The sequence below is a fragment of the Neofelis nebulosa genome, chromosome 6 (genome assembly GCF_028018385.1).
Source record: "Neofelis nebulosa isolate mNeoNeb1 chromosome 6, mNeoNeb1.pri, whole genome shotgun sequence".
Classification (NCBI taxonomy): Eukaryota; Metazoa; Chordata; class Mammalia; order Carnivora; family Felidae; genus Neofelis; species Neofelis nebulosa.
In genome coordinates, this window is record NC_080787.1 from 126,719,916 (window position 1) to 126,739,449 (window position 19,534).

General features: G+C 41.9%; 1 protein-coding gene across 12 annotated transcripts in view; it reads right to left on the minus strand.

Moving 5' to 3' along the window:
- The window catches only part of MAP7 (microtubule associated protein 7), a 180,044-nt gene that overhangs the window by 10,427 nt on the left and 150,083 nt on the right, over positions 1-19,534 (minus strand). For 6 of the 12 annotated variants that reach the window (XM_058735388.1, XM_058735396.1, XM_058735385.1 and 3 more), the window contains 9 exons: positions 16,365-16,516; positions 10,614-10,729; positions 9,996-10,279; positions 7,361-7,592; positions 6,076-6,250; positions 5,747-5,848; positions 5,158-5,208; positions 5,003-5,060; positions 2,492-2,594 (listed from right to left, as the gene is read on the minus strand). In XM_058735388.1, the coding sequence (XP_058591371.1) occupies positions 2,492-2,594; positions 5,003-5,060; positions 5,158-5,208; positions 5,747-5,848; positions 6,076-6,250; positions 7,361-7,592; positions 9,996-10,279; positions 10,614-10,729; positions 16,365-16,516 (1,273 nt within the window). Of the gene's footprint in view, positions 1-2,491; positions 2,595-5,002; positions 5,061-5,157; positions 5,209-5,746; positions 5,849-6,075; positions 6,251-7,360; positions 7,593-9,995; positions 10,280-10,613; positions 10,730-16,364; positions 16,517-17,936; positions 18,104-19,534 lie in introns of those variants that run through there. The other 6 variants (XM_058735393.1, XM_058735386.1, XM_058735395.1 and 3 more) reach the window with 3 other exon arrangements.

Consider the following 19,534-nt stretch of genomic DNA (forward strand, 5'->3'; position numbering starts at 1 on the left):
AGCATACTGTACCACATTATGTGGCAAGGGCTGATGACAAATGAACTGGGTTGAACTGGGCATATAAATATTGGGTCGGTGCCAAGTAAAAGCCAAGTGACGTCATGGTACACTGTATGAAAAGAGATTTGAGGTTTTAAAGCAGTTTAAATAGAGAAAAGCCACGGGTGAAATAAATGCAGAGGCTCACGGTAGCTAAGAACATCCCTCATGCCAATGGGATCAGTCAGTACCACATGTATAAATGTCGGCTTAATTTCAGAAAAATATTCTTCACAATAAATGACCTCTTTTAATTTGAATAGCCTTGGGCTAGTAGCGTTATTTTTTGTTTTGGCTTTCTAAACAAATACAAGCTATTAACATTTTAAACCCAAGTTTATCTCTGTGAAAATAATAAAGGTACCTCTTATATAACTGGGAATCTGCTAGAATTTTTTTCCTTAAAGGGCAGGTACACGGGGGGCCAATGAATTTAATTGGTTAAGGTCATTCTAGTATTATATGCTAATGTTCATAGCTGATACTAATCAGGACCTGCCTATATTATTAGGTGACAGTGGAAAAGTCTATGCTTACATTTTTCCTGATGGTTGACAGGGATCATATCATACTACATGTATGACAAAGGACAGTGTGTCACCTGGGTGAAGAAGGATGACATCAGTAAGGTCATATTGCTATACTTTTTAATTATAAACTGTTGCTGTTCTGTGTGCAGAGGCTAAGAGAAAATCGAATTTTATCATCTATCTCAGTCTACATGGTACAATTATGTTTCAGGTATTTATATACATAATGATTATTTACTTGATGATTTTACCACTGAAAAAAGTCAGCTAACGTGTAAACTATTGTTATTGATCAGATAAAATTATCAGTGGCTTACTAAACTTGTTCCTTATCGTAATAATGTGGTTCTCCCTGTGGTACTTTTTATTCTTTCATAAAAGTCTCCTTTTTTAAAGTAATGAGTTGAGGGGCGCCTGGGTGGCTCAGTCGGTTGAGCGCCGACTTCGGCTCAGGTCACGATCTCGCGGTCCGTGAGTTCGAGCCCCGCATCGGGCCCCTGTGCTGACAGCTCAGAGCCCGGAGCCTGTTTCGGATTCTGTGTCTCCCTCTCTCTGACCCTCCCCCATTCATGCTCTGTCTCTCTCTGTCTCAAAAATAAATAAACGTAAAAAAAAAAAAAAAAAAAAAAATTAAAGTAATGAGTTGAACATCATAAATTATAGCGGCTGGGGATGCATATTTTATTTGAAAATCAAGCTGTAACTAAAAGAATAAAGTATGACTTAATATATATCTTGGGTAATGACAATAAATTTATTCAACGTAGTTGAAAGCTTATTAATAAGATCTCTCTTAGGAAAGTTCTTCTCTTTGGTATTATAGTGGGAAAAATAAAGATTATACTGTTCCAGAAACGTATCAATGGATGTCTTCTGACTTATGAACACCTTAGATGTCTGTCTTAGGATGACTCATCTTTTCATTGCTGCCAATATTATAAAATGTCATGCAATGTGTGTTTTTAGATTAAGAAAAAAATTAACTCGAAGACCTTCAATTTTCTGATGGCAACAAAGACTCTGGCATTAAAGACAGGATAACTTATATAATATAACTAAGTACATTAAAAAAAGTCATAGCTGAAATTTTTGAACAGTATTACAAATATTTCTAAAATTTCTCTATGGCTGGAGTTTTAGGCCTAGGCTAGGATCACCCTGATTTTTCATTTTTGAGAGTGCTCTTATGATGCTGTCGATATAAATGCCAAAGAAGAGAAAGGCAATCTTTTTTCAACCCACAATTCTTTCTTGACTGTTGTTAGGAACCATTTGTTTCTTCTATAAGAAGCCCTACTACCAATATAAGAATTATTGGCATCGAAATTATTTTACTGGAGAACCAACTGTGACTTACTAGAATATTCTGTATGGTAAAAATACAGCAGTTATATGCCATCAAAAGATATGAATATGGTCTAGATCATGTTAAATATATACAAACAAATTCTTCCCCGTAATCTTCTTTAATAGGCACACACAGACCTGACTATCCACATATATTTTTTAATGGCTTATTTATTTTGAGAGAGAGAGAGAGAGAGAGAGAGAGAGAGAGAGGTGAAGAGAGAGGGAGAGAGAGAGTTCTCCAGCAGGCTCCACACTCAGTGCGTAAGATCATGACCTGGGCCACCCACCCACAACCATGAGATTATGACCTGAGCCTAAATCAAGACTCAGACACAACCCACTGAACTACCCAGGCACCCCAAACCTATCATATTTAAGGACTTCAGTAAAAAGATATTTTGCCTTTTTCTGAGTATGGAATTACCAGCTCTACCCAAAGTTAATGAACCCAAATAAAAATAAATCTTTATGTTAACATTTTGGAATTCCGTCAGGCCTAAGAAGTTCTGGTGGGATTAGTGCTCTGCTCTAATGCGAATCGATAGAAAAGACCCGGTTGTCCAACTCACCTCTCCACAGTCACTTTTGATTGGTGTGAGGTAACGGCATGTGGGCTGGCCACTGGTTCTCCATTTCCTGAAGAGTCTGTCAGACACGGAAGGGCAGATACCACTGAACATAACAGCAAAGAGGATGGGACAAAGGGTTACTACTACTCTATGGTCAAACCCAAACCCCAGGAGCCAGCATGCCTGCATTTATCTCCTGGCTCTGCTACTTACCACCTGTGTGACCTTGGGCAGGCCACAAACTCCGTGCCTCCCATTTCCTCCCGGATAAGAATACCTACCTCACAGCACTATGGTGAGAATTAAATGTATTAACATATGCGGAGTACTTATGACAGTGTCCAGCACGGTATGAGGGTGGCAATCAGTGTTGGGTGTTATTTTTGCTTGCACTGAATAGACTTTGGACAGAAAGTATATAATGCTGAAACCAAAGCAACTGGTGAAGACAGCAGTAAGCTGACTGATCAGGCTGACAGTGAGTATTTTTAGATTTGGAGCAAATCACCATGAACTACCTCAAGTGATGAGAAATATTTTTTTAAACTCAGTTTAATTCTAGGTGCACTTAGAAGACAAGGGTTTCACAAACGGAAGGCCAGTGAACTGCACCTAGCTGTGCCACCTCTTCATTCAGTGCTCCACTTCGCAGTCCAGCGTAAGCCAACAATATTGATGACAGACTCTAAGATCTGGGCCTGGGTTCCTTAAAGTCTTGTAAACCTTCATAAAGGTCTGAGTTCCAAGGAAGTCTCATTTCACAGCATAGCACGAGCTAGTAACGCCGCTAGAGGTACAGGGAGTCTGATAACTGAACTTTATTAAAGATGCCAGAATTTGCCAAGTTGGTAGTAGGCAGCCTCGGAGATTACCGATAGGTCTGAAAACTCACCTGCCTGCCTGCCCTCGAATTCTCTTTGGAGCCCTGGCAACAGCATTCAGCCCTCAACCACACATGGGACTGGACAAAGAGGAATATTTGTTAGCCAGATAAACCTCAGGCCCTTTTAGCATATGAACTCAAACCAGACTTATTGTGAGTGTTGATAAACACAGATAGGATGACTGGCAAGTTTCACCTTCCCTCTTGCCTTGGTGGATTCTCCAGCCGAGGTACAAAGAATACTGAAAGAATTGTTAAGGGAATAGCAGGAAGGGGGAAGACGGAAAAACAAAAAAAAAACCAAGGAAACTGGCCATGCACGAACTACAGCATCAGCCCCTCAAATAACCCTGCGATGGTGCAATTTACATCCTAAAATGCTCATTCTGATGACTCACTGGGGGTTACGCCTTCATAGGGTCGCCACGTATTACAAGATTTGCAATAATGCAGTGGGGTTAATAGGCGATCACAAGGGTTATCTTCCAAACAAATATAATTAGGGCATCTTTAAAAACCATGAAAAGTCTACTATGAAGGAATCATGAAATCATTTGATTAGTCCAGTCTTAAAAGAAAAAAAACAGCAAAGGAAAGTGGGGTATCTCTGGTCCTTTCTTATCATATTGATATTGCAGATGAGGAAAGAGGAAGGTTACACGATGGGCTCTCTACCCACCGCCTGTATGTACAATCATGAAGACGACGTGGGATCACAGAGGAAGAGTTACGAGCTTGCACTTCAGCTCTGGGAGCTGGGTTGGTCACACTGCTCCTCGGGGGAAGGGAACTGGCCTGGCCTGTCCCACGGACTCCCAGCACCTGCAAGGAGGCCTGGCACATGGCAGGTCTCTGGAAATGCTTGCTGACTCCAAGATAAAGCACTCAACCTCACAAAGCTGCAGTGGAAGTTCAACAAGAAAATGTATGCAGGATGTATACATCCTGGCACAAAGAGGCCCCTTAATAAATACTAATTGAACCTGGGTACTAACACACTAAGGCAACTTTTATTTAAAGCAAATTTCTTTGAAAATCACCAAGAAATTAATGATCTCTGTCCAAAGCCTATAGGTCTCAACAACTTTCTAATGAAATTTTAGCAAATTTTTAATTTTAACTCTATTCTGAAATCAGAAGTTTAAAATGCATAAATTCTTTTTTGAGAACTGCTGTAAATACAAGTTTTCAAAATGTGTACGTTTAGAGTACTTAAGAGCAAATATAAATACATGCTAATTTAGCAGACAGTAAATGATAAATGAAATTTAGTTTTATGACACCAACAAAATTCTTCCCATCATGTGTGTATATATATTTATGTGTGTATACACACAGGGATATACAAATATATATCCACAGATATGGATACTTATAATGTGAAATGATTTAAGTTATTAAGCACACCATTAGAGTATAAACTAATATGACAAAACATCTGCCACAAATACAAGAGCGTTTTCCATAAGGGGAAAATCTGCGAACTAGATGACACACACCTAAGCTTCTGTACATCAATGAGTAACTTTTTTGTGTGTAACCAATCAAGAAATATCTCGATCTCTAGAGAGTTAATTCAAAAACTCTTGTCTACATTTGAATTTATTTGAATTCACTGAAGCAAATACCTGTTTCTCCAGTGAGAGCTCCCTTGGTTATATCTCCGTTTCTCTGATCAACAGTTTTCTACAAAAAAAAAAAAGAGATTTTTTTTAATGTTAAAGTTAGAAGTGAAAGGAAAAAAAAGTTATTAGGAATAGTTTAAAAATGGCCATCTCAGTACCTTATCTGTGGGTTCTGTTCGTCTTGTTCTTTTCATAATCTCCTCAAGTCGCTACAAGGGAGAATTGAGCAAAAGGATCAAATCCAGAAAGAAGGCTAGCCTGGCACATTTCACTGACTAAGCAAATGGGTCATTAAAACACGTCTGTTACTTTGGGTAATTATAATACACACTGCTTTGGCCTAATTGGCATTATTCACAAAGCTGGAACTGACTGAAGGCACATGAATCAGAAGGAACTGTTTATGGTGAGCGCCCCACTATGAATGAAGACTGATTTCTTCGGAGGAGATGATGAATCCTGAGAGCTACCCTACCCTTGATCCCAACAGACTCTTACATGGTCCACCTTCCTCCTGCCCTGTAAAGGTACATTATAACCTTTATTCATTTACAAAGCTTTCCTTGCGGGGAGGGGGGCGAATTCATTACTAAAATGTCTCGTTAGTGGATTAAACAAGCAGACCACGAGCAGAACACACGTGCTTTCTGAGAGCAGTGAGCTAGTGTCTGGGTCCTCCCGTGGCTTCAAGTCTGGGGAAGAATGGGCACAGTTAGGATCCCAGGTTTCCGCGTTAGATGCAATCACCTTCTTTCTTTCCAGGCGCTCCTGCTCTTCTCTCTGGAAGTGCTTCTCCCGCTCCTGCCGAACCCTCTCTGCTTCCTCCCGAACGCGAGCTTCTTCTTCCTTCTGGAAACAAGAAGGCGGCCTGTGCTTCTGGGCAGCAGGGTTGCTTGCTGCCCCCATCCCTGGGGTGGGGGTGGGGGGGGTGAGGAGGGGGCTCCCGGAGGTGGGGGCGCGAGGGTGCGCGGAGAAGTGCAAGAGGCGAGCGCGTGCACGAGACGGGGCGGGAGGACTTGCACCCCCACCCTGGACACTCTCCCCCTTCCCCAGGGCCCCGCCGGGCGGACCCCTACCTGCTTCTGCGCGCGCTCCTCGCCCTCGCGCTCGCGCCGCTCCCGCTCCTCCTCCGCTTGCCGGCGCAGCTGCTCTTCCCGCTGTCGGGCCTGCTCGGCCTCCAGCCGGCGGGCCTCCTCCTCGCGCCGCGCCCGCTCCTCCGCCACCTTCTGCGCCAGCTCCTCTTTCTTTTGTCTGCAAAAAGACACGCGAAGGGGGCTCCCTGGACAGAGGCTCGGGTTTGTGGCTCCCGCAGGGGCAGTCTGTTCTGTTCTGAGGGCTGGGGGGATCTCCTCTGGGGACGCTCAGCGTGGTTCGTGGTCAAAACGTGAAGCCACCCTCCATGCTTCATCTTTCCGGCCTTGTAGTAAACAGAAGGAAAACGAGACCACTAGTATTTCGAGGAGCGCTTGTTTTGTGGACGTCCGTGCAACTTAATTATCCTTAAAGGCCGAGACTTGTTTAATCCACTAACGAGACATTTTAGTAATGAATTCGACCCCCTCCCCGCAAGGAAAGCTTTGTAAATAAATAAAGGTTATAATGTTCCGTTACAGGGCAGGAGGAAGGTGGACCATGTTAAGAGTCCTGTTGGGATCAAGGGTAGGGAACGTCCAAGATCGCTGCCAGCACAGGGGCTGTGGTCCTCCCCACCCCCCCACGCCCCCAAGGTGCTGTTGTGCTTATTCGAAGAACAATTTGCATTGACACTGGTTTTTTTTAGCCCCAGGAGGAGGCCAACTAAGCAAACTGTCCCTCCAGCAAACTAGCAGGCAATCATGTGGACACTTAACTGTCTCACCCAGCTACTCTGAGAGTTCTATCTAGAAGAAAACATCAACTCTTACTATGTAGCTTTAAAACGATAATTAGGAAGATAAGGAAATATGGAGATCAGAAATATGTTCAGTCAAAAAAAATCAGGGTACAGATGTACCTCCACTGTGCTTAGAATTATGTAAATAGATGGCTGTGTGTACATACTTATGTACGTTTATAAACCTGCACACTGTTCAGAGACTGGAAAGGATGATCTCAAATCCACTCTTCCAATTATTGAAAACTGGTAAGATGATGGACAGATTTTTTTCCTTGAAGCCTTTCCCCATCAGTGTTGTGGCACTGTCAGTATAATAAGAAAATGTGATTTAAAAAAAAATCACTTAGCGGTCAGAGACACGATTGTGAAGCAGCTAATCGGTTCACCATCATGACCGCCACCACCTCTCGTGTCTCTCGGACGGAAGACTTAATCCCAGGTATCCCTAGGAGGTCACCGCTCATTGAGCACGGTCACCGCTTTACCTTTCCAGCTCTTCCCTCTCCCTCTTCTCCCTTTCCTCCTTCTCTCTCTGCTCCCGGGCCAGCCGCCTCTTCTCAGCTAGCAGCCTCGTGGCCTCTTCCGGGTCGGTGGTGCCCGCAGAGGTCTTGGGAGAAGCGCAAGCAGTCACAGTGGATGGTGAGGCTGGGGCTGAGGCTGGGGCTGGGACCGGCGCTGGAGCGGGGGCCGCGGGGGCCACGGCTGGGGCTGAAGCAGCTGTACAAACAGGTACAACGAGAAAACCAACTGGAAACAAAACCCAAAGAACAAAACAAAAACTAGCATTCCCCACACCCCAGGCCTAGAATTCATCATTGTAAAAGAAAAGGGAATGTTTATTACCGTGTGTTCTCATGGTTTCACCTTATTCTGTTTGTAACCAAGCAACATAACAAAAAGGTGCGTGTGTCAGTGAGCCATCCTACAGGGCTGACGCTCTGTCACCAAGTCCTATTTTTATACAAGTTCATCAGTTAACAACATGTATCGAGTGTGTACTCGGTAGAGAGCCTCATGTTAGGTTCTGTGGGAAGTTATACCCTGAGCAAAAAGGTGAGATCTTCCATTTGCCTTTGGTTACATTAAAAAGATTCCTTCTGGGGCGCCTGGGTGGCTCAGTCAGTTAAGTGGCCGACTTCGGCTCAGGTCATGATCTCGCGGTCCGTGAGTTCGAGCCCCGCGTCGGGCTCTGTGCTGACAGCTCAGAGCCTGGAGCCTGTTTCAGATTCTGTGTCTCCCTCTCTCTGACCCTCCCCCATTCATGCTCTGTCTCTCTCTGTCTCAAAAATAAATAAACGTTAAAAAAAAATTAAAAAAAAAAAAAGATTCCTTCTCTTAGTGCCTATTCATTACTAGAGGACTAAAGCCTTTCTATGAGTTTCCTCAGTGTCTCTGCCACGAGCCCAGGTTCAGGCTGGGAAGATGACACCTGATGAAGAGGTCCCTTTTGTCTACCCACAGCTGTCTCCAGGTCTGAGGTGGGAGGAGCCATAGGCCTCTTCAGGAGCCAGTGCTAGTATTCCCATACATTTGGGGCTCCACTGTCTGTCCTGAGGCCAGGATGGAGCACAAGTCCCATGGCCTTATTCAGATTCAGGAAACGGCCAAGAGAGCTGATCCGGGAGGGAGTCCACGCAGATGCACCTGCTGTGAGATGTGATCTCTAGCATTCTAGACCCTCCTCTCAAGATTCACCTATCTCCTTCTGCCCCTACACGTTTTTTCTTTGTCCTCAGGGCACTTTTTGGCCTTTCTCTTCTACCCCTTTCCATGCAAACAAATACTGGACTCTTCCATTGTCTAATGACACTGTTGCCTGTCTTGAGTCATCTATTCTTTCTTTGCTCCTACCACCTACCTTCAAATTAAGTCTTAAGGAGAAAACTTTTGAAGGAAGACAATTTTTTTTTTTTTCAACGTTTTTTATTTATTTTTGGGACAGAGAGAGACAGAGCATGAACGGGGGAGGGGCAGAGAGAGAGGGAGACACAGAATCGGAAACAGGCTCCAGGCTCCGAGCCATCAGCCCAGAGCCTGACACGGGGCTCGAACTCACAGACCGCGAGATCGTGACCTGGCTGAAGTCGGACGCTTAACTGACTGCGCCACCCAGGCGCCCCACGAAGACAATTTTCAACAAGAAATACTGAATTCCTAGTTCTAGGTGATTTTTAAATTCTAGATAGTATCTGGTTTCGCCTGGTAGAGAGGAGATCCATCGGGTCTTCTGAAACAAATTCTGTCAAGCATAGAGGCTAGCCAGTGGTCCTGAAACTCCCGTAGGCACAGGAAAACTGGCCATTCTGTATTTTATCTGGCAATCCTGCACCGGAATTGATGGCTAAGCTCAGTGTCTTTCTGAATCCCTGGATCTGGCATATACTTGGATTCAGTAGGTCTGAGGTAGGACCAGGGCTCTGTACATTAAAACATTATAGAAATCATGGATCAAAAATATTTCCGTAAGATCTTCCTTCTCAAAGGTGGAACTCACACCCTTCCCTTGAGTGTAAATTGAACCCAGTGACTTGCTTCTAATGAATAGAAGATGACCGAAATTGTGACTTCTGTGTGTAGGACTTCTGAGACTAGGCACAAAAGGTGTGGCTTCCTCGTGATGCTCTCTCTCAGATCGTGCTCTCTGGGGAAAGCCAGGAAGTCCAGCGGATGGACTGTAAGGATATCAAGTAACCCAGGTTCATGTGTCATGAAATGGAGCTCAGCCATGTGTATGCACCACCTGCCAACAACCCAGCTAAGCTGCTTCCAAACTCCTGATCCAAGAATCTGTGTGACATGACATAGTAACTGCTGTTATAAGCTGCATAGTTTTAGCAAAATTTGTTACACAGCAATAGATAACGAATACAAACGATCCTGATGCAGGTGGTCTGAACATCACATTCTGTGAAACACTGGATTCAGCCAAAAAAAGGAGTCATAAACTCTACCTGAATTAATATACTATGGCTCCAAAAGTAGGATTTTGATTGGATGATTCTTTGTATGTAAAACAAAATCACACTTAGGAAAAGTTCGCAAAATTAACCTCAATAAAATTTCCAAGTCACCAGTAAGAGCAAGCAACCCACACTCCATCACAAGTCAGCTGAATCTTACCAGGAGCAGCCTCTGGTTTGACAGGTGTCCCCTCTTCAACTGTGGCTTCTTCCACCTTCACTAAAGGTGCTCTGCCCTTAAGTGATGGCTCACTGGCAACTTTCTGGGGTTCCTTCTCGGGTTCTTTTCTCTCAGATTCCACTCTGACTTCTCTCTTGACAGGGCGGATGTTGCCAGGGGATGGGGGCCGGACCTGGGCAGGGGTAGCTTTGACTGATCCGGGAGGCAAGCAGGAGGCTGGTCTGGGTGTGCCAGGCAGATGAGGAAAGGACTTGGATGGAAGCCTGGGTGACAAACAGTGGCAAGAGAACGGGAGACATCAGAGTAGGCTTTCCCGAACCTTCCTTGCCTCACACTTCTACCCCATGATAGTACCAGAACACCAATAAGGAAAAGAAATGAAGATATTTAGCTGTGTGTATTTGTTTTTTATGTAGCAAACACAAAAATATTCACTCTAGACTCTTTCCTGTTTTCTTTTTCTTTTCCTCCAAGGAAAAAATATTATTCCTGATGTCAATGCCAAACAGTGTGGAAAGAATAGTTTCCTTTCAGAGAACAGAGGCTACAAATTCTACAACATGGAACAACCCAGCCAGCTTCTTAAATTTCGCTTACCAAAGTCGGGAGGGCCCTGGTGATCTTACTTTGGGATGAGATGGAGACAGAGCCCTCCGAATGCCACACGTGGGTTGGAACAGGAGGTTTTCTCTCTCTCTGTCTCTTTTATAGCCCTAAGTTCAGAGAAACACAAGAATTAGATTTTGCTATAGGAGTGGGACAATCCCATTCACAGTATTCAATAGTGGAGCCACAACCCATTGAGTGACTTCTTGGAAATTTTCCAACCTTTGTCATTTATACCCATTCCACTCCCACAAAAAGCCCTTGTTAGCTTAACACTGAATATTGTCAACTGAATTAACACAATCTGACACTAATAATAAAGCTCTGGATGTCTGATCTGGAGTTATAGTTGTTTAAAAAAAATAGACACTAATACTCTTAGAAAGCACCTATATATACTTTGTGCCTAAAATCAGCTGGGGCAAAATCTCTCACTGTCTGGTTCAAACCACACAAATATCAAAATTAACATGACTTCCATTCCCCTCTCCCTTCTCTTTTAATTCTTTAGCATTTTTTTCTTTTTTTCCACCTTGGAACATGGACATAACTGCAGTCTTTTTTTTTTTTTTTAAATAATACCTGTCTGCTACATCAGACATTAATATATTTTCCTCTTTATACTGATACTACATAAATAAGTCTTTTCTCACCTAATGTCCTCTTGCTCTTGAAGGAAAAGTTATGTTCCAGGTGAAGAATTCTAGCTATTTTTAATCTTCTTCTTTAAGGATAAAATTGAAATGGCAGAGTGGGTCAAAACATTGTCCCTTTTCTAGCTGCATCCTATAAATTCAGCCAGAGAGTGATACCTTTTCTAAGTGGAAATGAGCAAAGGGAAACCCAGAGTGTTCCGATAATGTATAGTTAGCCAAGACAAAAAAGACCAAAACAAAACAAAACAAAACAAAAAACAAAAAACCACAGAGCAAGAAAGACTGATTCTAAGTATCTGAAACTTGCCAACAATGTTCTGGCCTGGGAATGGATACTCACTGGATACACCTGTGCAAGCACCTGTCAATCCTTAACTCTGTTAGGATCCTTGCAGGAAAGCAGACTGTGAGAGCCCAAGGAAAGGGACAGAACTTTATCTTATCTCGCCGCAGGGCCAAGAAGCTGGTAGTGTACCTTCTCTTCTTTCTGCCCGGTACCAGCATCAACTCCCCTCTTCCTTCCTTTCCCACGTTTGTTTCCCTTCAGTGTCCCTTCTAACTGCTCCTCTCCACTTTCCTTAGAAGCATTCTAGTTGCTTGACTGGGCTGTAGGCAGGGGAAAAACATGAGTATCAAATAATACTCAATGTCTTCCCAGGATTTCTAAATAAAACAAATGAAGACTGGGGCAGGAACAAGTTTTACAAGATGTGTGCCAGCTCTATATCACTTGTGGCTGCACGACCATCCTTTGCCCCCATTTCTGGTCCCAGAAGGTGGGAGGTGAGGGCTCAGAGAGCAGCTGTAGTCCTTGGGCACGAAAGTGGCAGCCGGCACATGGGACCCTTCTGGAAGGGATAGAGGGTGGCAATTACACCTTGGGAATATCAGTGCCAGAGTGGAAGGCCCGGGGCTCTTCCCAAGAGAAGCTGGGGTTATGCACCTCAAGTAGCTTTTTCCTTTTTCTGGAAACATTTTAATGTGGTTGAAGTCAAATTAAGGAGAGATCTGAATGGGAAAATAAGTCCGGAAGTGTAGCTCGTGATGCGGGGGATACACGGATGAATTTCATCATCTGGGTCTTGATAAGACAGGCATTGAGGGAATGAACCTACAAAGACCTGTATAATCCTTCTTTTTGCATTAAAAAAAAAAAAAAGTCTTCTTTTTTTAAAGTGGCATTGAATGAATTATTTCTTTCCTAAAACTGACCACCTTAAAGGGGTAGGGGAAACAGGGAAAGAGCAGTTTAGAAAAATGCCCCATACTGAAGATAACATCCTCTCAGGCAGGTAGATGCTTTTACTCTCTTAGTTCTTTTAGATGTCTTTTCATTGGTCTGGCACCCAATCACCTATTTGGGGACCACACGTGTAAAGGCATTCCTTATCCTCGTCCTGATCTGAGTTAGTAGCCAACGGTCTATACAATAATCTTCCCTGTTAATAATTTCCACAAGGCTACACTAAGGTGGAACGCACAGCAAGGTGCCCATGTCAATGGTGCTGGTAAGTTTCCCAGCAGGACAAAGACTTTCATTTTCCAATTAGAGTTAAGTTTAGAATACAAATAACTTTCAAGAGAGAGAATACAGACAAATACTCCAAAGCAGACTGAAGTCCAATAGAACTTTCTGTGATGACTGAAGTAATCAACATCCATGCTATCCAATATACTAGCCACGTTTGGCTATTTGAATTTAGGTCTAAATTAACTAAAATTAAATAAAATTGAAAATAAAATTATGAAAACAGTTCTATTTGTAACAGCATCAAAAAGAATTAAATACTTAGGAATAAACTTAATCAAGAAGGCAGAAGACTTGTACACTGCAAAACAAAAGAAATGAAAAACGACAAAATGGGAAGACATTCTATGTTCACAGACTAGATAGAAGACAGACTTATTGTTAAAATGTCTACACTTCCCGAAAGCAACTACAGAGTCAATGCAATCCCTATCAAAATCCAACGTTGTTTTTGCAGAAATAGAAAAATTAATCCTAAATTCATATGGAACCTCAAGGTACCCTGAGTAGATAAGACATTCTTGAAAAGGAGGAACAAAGTCGGAGGTCTTGTACTTTTGATTTCAAAACATAATCAAAACAGTGTGGTACTGGCATAAAGATAAGCATACGGACCAATGAAATAGCCCAGAAATAAATCCTTGTGTATATGGTCAGAGGATCCTTGATAAGGGTGCCAAGACCACTCAGTGGGGAAAAGATAGTCTCTTCAACAAACGGTGTTGAGAAAACTGGGTATCTACATGCAAAAGAATGTAGTTGGACTCTACCTCACACCATATACAAAAACTAACTCCAAACGGATTAAAGACCTAAATGTAAAACTTAAAATTATAAAATTCCTGCAAGAAAGTTGAGGAAGCTTCGTGACATTGTTTTTGGTAATGATTTCTTGGATATGGTACCAAAAGGCCACAAAAGCAAAAAGAGACAAATGGGACTACATCAAACTTAAAAACTCCCGTGCATCAAAGGATACATATAATCAACAGAGTAATAAGGTAACCTACAGAAAGAGAAATATTTGCAAATCATATATCTGAAAAGAGATTAATATCCAGAACATGTAATATCCAGAATATGTAAATATCCTACAACTCAACAACAACAACAAAAAAATAAAGATTAAACAAATTAAAGAATAAGAATAAAAGATGAGCAAAGGACTTGAGTAGATATTTCTCCAAAAAAAGATATGTAAATGGTCAACAAGCACATAGAAAGATGCTCAGTATCACTGATTGTTAGGGAAATGCAAATCAAAACCACAGTGAGAGCACCTCACACACCATTATGATTTTCACAAGAAAATAACAAGTGTTGGTGAAGATGTGGAAGAACCGAAACCCGTCTATACTGTTGGGGGACCGTAAGTTAAATGGGGCATTGCTATGGAAAACAATATGGCAGTAGGGCAAAATATTAGAAATAGCATGACCACAAAATCCAGCAATCCCACTTCTGGGTATATATCCAGAACAACTGGAGGCAGGGTCTTGAAAGAGATCTGTTACCCACATATACAGCTGTGCTATTCATAGTAGTCAAGAGGCAGAAGCAACTCAAATGTCCATCAGCAGATGAATGGATTAACGAAATGTGGTGTATATGCGTGTGTTTGTGTATATGCATACATACATACAATGCAGTTTTATTAGCCTTAAGGACAGAAATCCTGTCACATGCTACAACATGGATGGACATTATGCAAAGTGAAATAAGCCAGTCACAAAAAGATAAATACTGTATGATTCCATTCGTATGAGGTATCTATACTAGTTAAATTCAAAGAAACAGAAACTGAAATGGTGGGTTACCAGGGATTGGGAGAGGAGAAAATGGGGAGTTGTCCCTTAGTGGGTATAGTTTCAGCTTTTCAAGATTTAATAAGTTCTGAAAAATATACGTAATATTACTGAAATGTATACTTAGAAACGGTTAAGACAGTACATTTTGTTATATGTATATTTTTTACTGTAATTAAACATTTTTAAAAAGGAAATTAAATTTAAAATTCTTTGTCATTCTCACTAGCCACTTTTCCAGTGCTTCCATGACCAACTGCTGCTGGTTGCTCAAATGAATTCCACAGTGCAGCTCTGGGGCAAAAGTGACTTGTGAGTCACTTTCCGGAAATAGGTATTTGCCTAAACATTTGGTCGTAAAGAGATGAAAAGACAACAAGTAAGTCAAATATAGAAAGAGGAAGGCGTTAAAAAAAATTAAAAATGGGTGAGAAAGTAGAGTTTCTGGATCATGTGATGACAAATCCCTCTCACCACTGTGCCATGAACAGACCCTTTGAAGGAAAGGGTCAGCTCTCATCCTCCCCTCCTGGTGTGTTATGTTGTGTTTTTATGCGCAGCAAGGTATTTTTCCTTTGGTAAGTACTTTTCCCTCTCCAATAAATACTCAACCTTTGGGGGCCAAGCTGTTCACCCCAACTATTGCTTTTTATCCACAGCTAGGCACTCTGAAGCACCAATGCGCTAAGGATGAAAAACTACCCAGACATCAAAGGTAGTTTCACCTTTAGCTTGTAGGGCTGGAAGTCTGACTCAATCATGAATTAAACACCGATTCCTGAAAGCCTGGGGCTTGAAAGAAAACAGCCCGTAGGCAAAGCCATCGAGCTCTCACAAGCCTCAAATTATCCTCAAACAGCTACACAAAATCCTTTTAAGTGTCCATCGCTTTCAAATCTGAACTGCTCTGGGAAGTTAAGATTTTAAAAAAATCGTTCAGCCTTTCATTAGACAGGTCATGGTATTACTATGGGAGAGAGGCAACGAGGTCTTCCGGTTGACTGGGGAGTCCTTCAAGACTACAGTACAATCACTGAAGACCACACAACAATGTCTGCTCCTTTCAACGGATACTAAATAGCACAGAGTTTGAGGAAGAAAGATGCGTGGAGACATACGAGTTACCTCATTGCATTTATGGCATGAAATTAATTAGAGGTGAACATTAATGTCAGCTCAGCCACCTTGCCAGTAATGCCAAGTACAAATTATATTCTTCACTTGCAAAACAAGAGTCTGTAACACAGCCCAGTGACCTTTCAAGGATTAGTTACTTAGCAAATCACTAGTGTCTTCAAAATACTTTTGTCACTATATTTTCAGATCTGGGCCTTGACAGGGAGGGATGAGCTAGGCCGACAAAAATTCTTTACTTTGCTTTTTGGTGAAGCACACTGAGAGTTCAGACAGCTTCTGGATATGGGGGCTTAATAACACGCAGAGGCAGGGGCCCAGGCTCTTTGACCTCTGTCAAAGGGTTTCTTACTTTCAGGAATGTCAAAGTGTCCTGGCATTGCACTGGTTTGCACGGAGGCACCCGTGTGCTACTTGGGCCAATCGCACAAACTTAGACAAAGAATGGTTTTCATCTTCAAGTTCACGTTTTTAGGGGGAACAAAACTCCCAAGTGGAGAGAAAGCGTGGGGACACCACTGCCCAGGTGTGGGCACCTCCCACTCTGACACCCACACCGCACCTCAGGGTGGTGTCCACTCCGCACAGACATGCCTGGCTGTTCCCAACAGCTACTCACCACTGTGCCATGAACAGTCCTCCTTCGCGCAGAGCCCTCTGGCGGTGTTACCAAGAATTTGGGTCGATCCGTCAGATTTCTAGAGTGTGCAGCTTTGTAGGGCATGATGTTGATGGGGCTGCAAGATGCTGAACGAGGACAAATGGGGATAACTAGGGTGCAGGTGATTGTTTTACACACAAGAGTGCCAGAGGAGCAGGTGAAGGAAAGCCAAAAGCAGGTTCAGGAAAAGGAGCAAAGCAGAGGTAGAAAGAAAAGTAGGGAGAAGATGTTATTACCTAAAGGTGTCCAGAGCCTTCATATTCAACTCTCCTGACAGTCCTATCAGTTTACAGTGTGTCCAAAGAGAAGCCATGTCCAAGTGAAAAATCTAGACTGTATAAGCTATTTGGCTATTTAGACACTGATTAAAGACACAGATGTAATCTCATATAGAAAGCAATGGCCTTATCTTCCTATGAAGTAATGGTTCTGCTAAAATGCTACATTAGTGACAGATAGCTTTTATATAAGGACTGTTTACAATTAGATTTTTCCCAATTAGCTTTAAGATGGAACAAAGGTGGAAAGACAGGAAACAAGCAAGCAGCCAAGCAAGAGACATTCCAGTTATTTCCAGGGTGAAGTTCAACAGCCGGTGGAAAGAATTTTTATAATGTTAAGTGACCAAGTCTTACCAGGAGTTAAGACTGGTCACAAAGATAACTAATAATTCCCAGAAACAAATTTTGTAAATGTGTTGTCTATTTAAAGGCAAATCAGATGCATAGCTGATGGGTTTTCCCAAAAGCCAAGGCATTTGATGGTGTATAACAAGCAATAGAATTTATGCAGAAGTGGGATGTAATCATTTAAAATGATGAATAGAACATAAACATGTTAGAATTGCCAAAAATAAAGTTGAGTCATGAATAGCTTTTACAGTTTTACTCAGGTTGATAAAGGTTTTGAAAATCACATAGTTTCCGACCATTCACATTCACAGGGACACTGTCATGAATCACAGGATTCTGAGGAACAATGGGTTTAAGGAAATTCATAGAACACTACATAGGTATCCAAAGTGTGGGTACTAAGGTTCCAAGGTTCATTTTCAGATCTCACCGAGAAATCCTGTTCCCCAGCAAAAGAGTAAGACAATTAAACATGACTTCTGAGGAGAATACTAGGTGTTTGGATGATGTTATAAAAGGACTTTACCCACTTCTAGCCATTGTAGCAAACCTTTAAAAAGACCATTATTTCAGCTATGTATAATAGTATTTATTAATAAATTAAAAACTCAAAAGTTGGGAATTTTGGAATTATAGAGACAAGAAATATTTGTTACTTATCTACAGACAGAATGTTGATCAGATGGCTTATCTATTCATGTGCTCTGTCATTAAATGATTTGTAGTATCTTCTGGTTATCACTGAATGGTCAAGGCTGGGAATAAACTAGACACTGCATTCTCTTTTCCAATCCTCTGAAAACAGAACTCTATTTCTTCAGGATAAACTAAAACACTTTGTAACCACCCCCCCCCCCCCCCCCCCCCCGTTGTCCTTAAAAGAATGTGTTTATCTTACCTGGGACTGACATAAAGCTTGGCTTCAGACCTTAATGATGAAAGAAGATGCCTTTATTGTGAGAAAGGAGAACCTTGTCTCATTTGGCTTGTTGTGATCACAGGGAAAACTGAACATAACCATTTGGTCAGGTCCCACAAAAAAGTATTTGCATTTCCCAGACAATGAAGAATTAATGCAAAACTCTTCCAAGCCAATCAAACGCATTTATAAAGAATAACATCCTGGCACAGAGCACCTCCTCAAGATTAGGCACATACTGCCTGGGGGCACAGCCAGAGGTCATTTACCTCGCTCAAGGATCAAGAAGCCCTGTTGAGGCCAGGGGTCTGACAGGAAAAAAGCAGCACAGAAATACGATATCATTTTCCTCCAGTGGAAAATAACTTCAGGGGGGGTATCTATTTTCCAGTGGAAAATAACTTCAGGGGGCATTTCCTGAGATGATCATGGGTGTAAGCCAAGCTCATCATGCCTCTCTGTTCATTCTTTATTCTAGCATTGAGGTAATACTGAGCAAAGGGAGAAAATACCCTCAAATCTATCTAGTGTAGCTTGTACAGAATTCTTCAAATTTAATTGTTCAAGGAACATCGCCTGGCTAAAATAAACACTGTACATTCTAAGAATATTATGTTTCACGGAATTCATTGTTCCGAACAGCAACCACTGAAAATCCTGAAACCTTTAAATCAATTAATTGTCTGAAAAAAAAATGTATCTTGCCCTTCCGAAGAGTAAGGGCAATAATATATAGCTGTTATTTTTATTTTCCCAGAGTGCCCTCTGTATCCCAAAGTAGTCTTAATAAACACAAAAATTCTTGTCTGGAGTGTCTACCAGAAAGTCTTCCACAGTATCTCTACTTCCTCTTACTTTTGGTGGCAAGTGTGCATTAATCTTGTTCATTCAAGAGTTTCTAAATGAGCTGTATGAAAAGGTGCAGAGAAAAGATAATGCAGTACAAGTGGTTAGAGTGCAGCAGAGAGAATTGAAAAATTACCAAATAGAAACATGATAACATTTATCGAGCCCCACTATGTGTAGGTACTACTCTAAATGTTTTATATGTATCAACTCATTTCATCCTGAGCTCTAATAATCACAGGTATTTTCCGTGTATTTTTAAAAAATGGGCATGGAGAAGTCAACCCAGACCAGTGGCCACAAATAAGAGGTAGGAGACTTCCAAATTTCAAGTGCTCTTATTGCCTGTTCTGGGAGTTTGCAATCCCCAAACATTCTAGGGGAAAGGGTGGCTGTCTTCATCTGCCACGTAACCCTGGCTCTGATGTAGGCCATCCTCTCGCCAATGGCAATGGGATATATCACGAACTCAAGGCACAACAGTAAAATGGAAAGAAAGAATAATTGAGGAGAGCAGGTGGCAAAATGAAAGCGATGGATAAAGTGTTTTTGACTAGAGAAACACAAGCGATGTTTATATACATGATTTCAAATGGGAAAAAAATTTAAAGACAACAGTTTTGGGTCATTAAATATAGGCCGTATCAATTCAATTAACAGGTAACAATGATCTAAGGAATGTGTTAATAAGACCAGCAACTCAACTGAAGGTCTATGCATTGCTTCACACT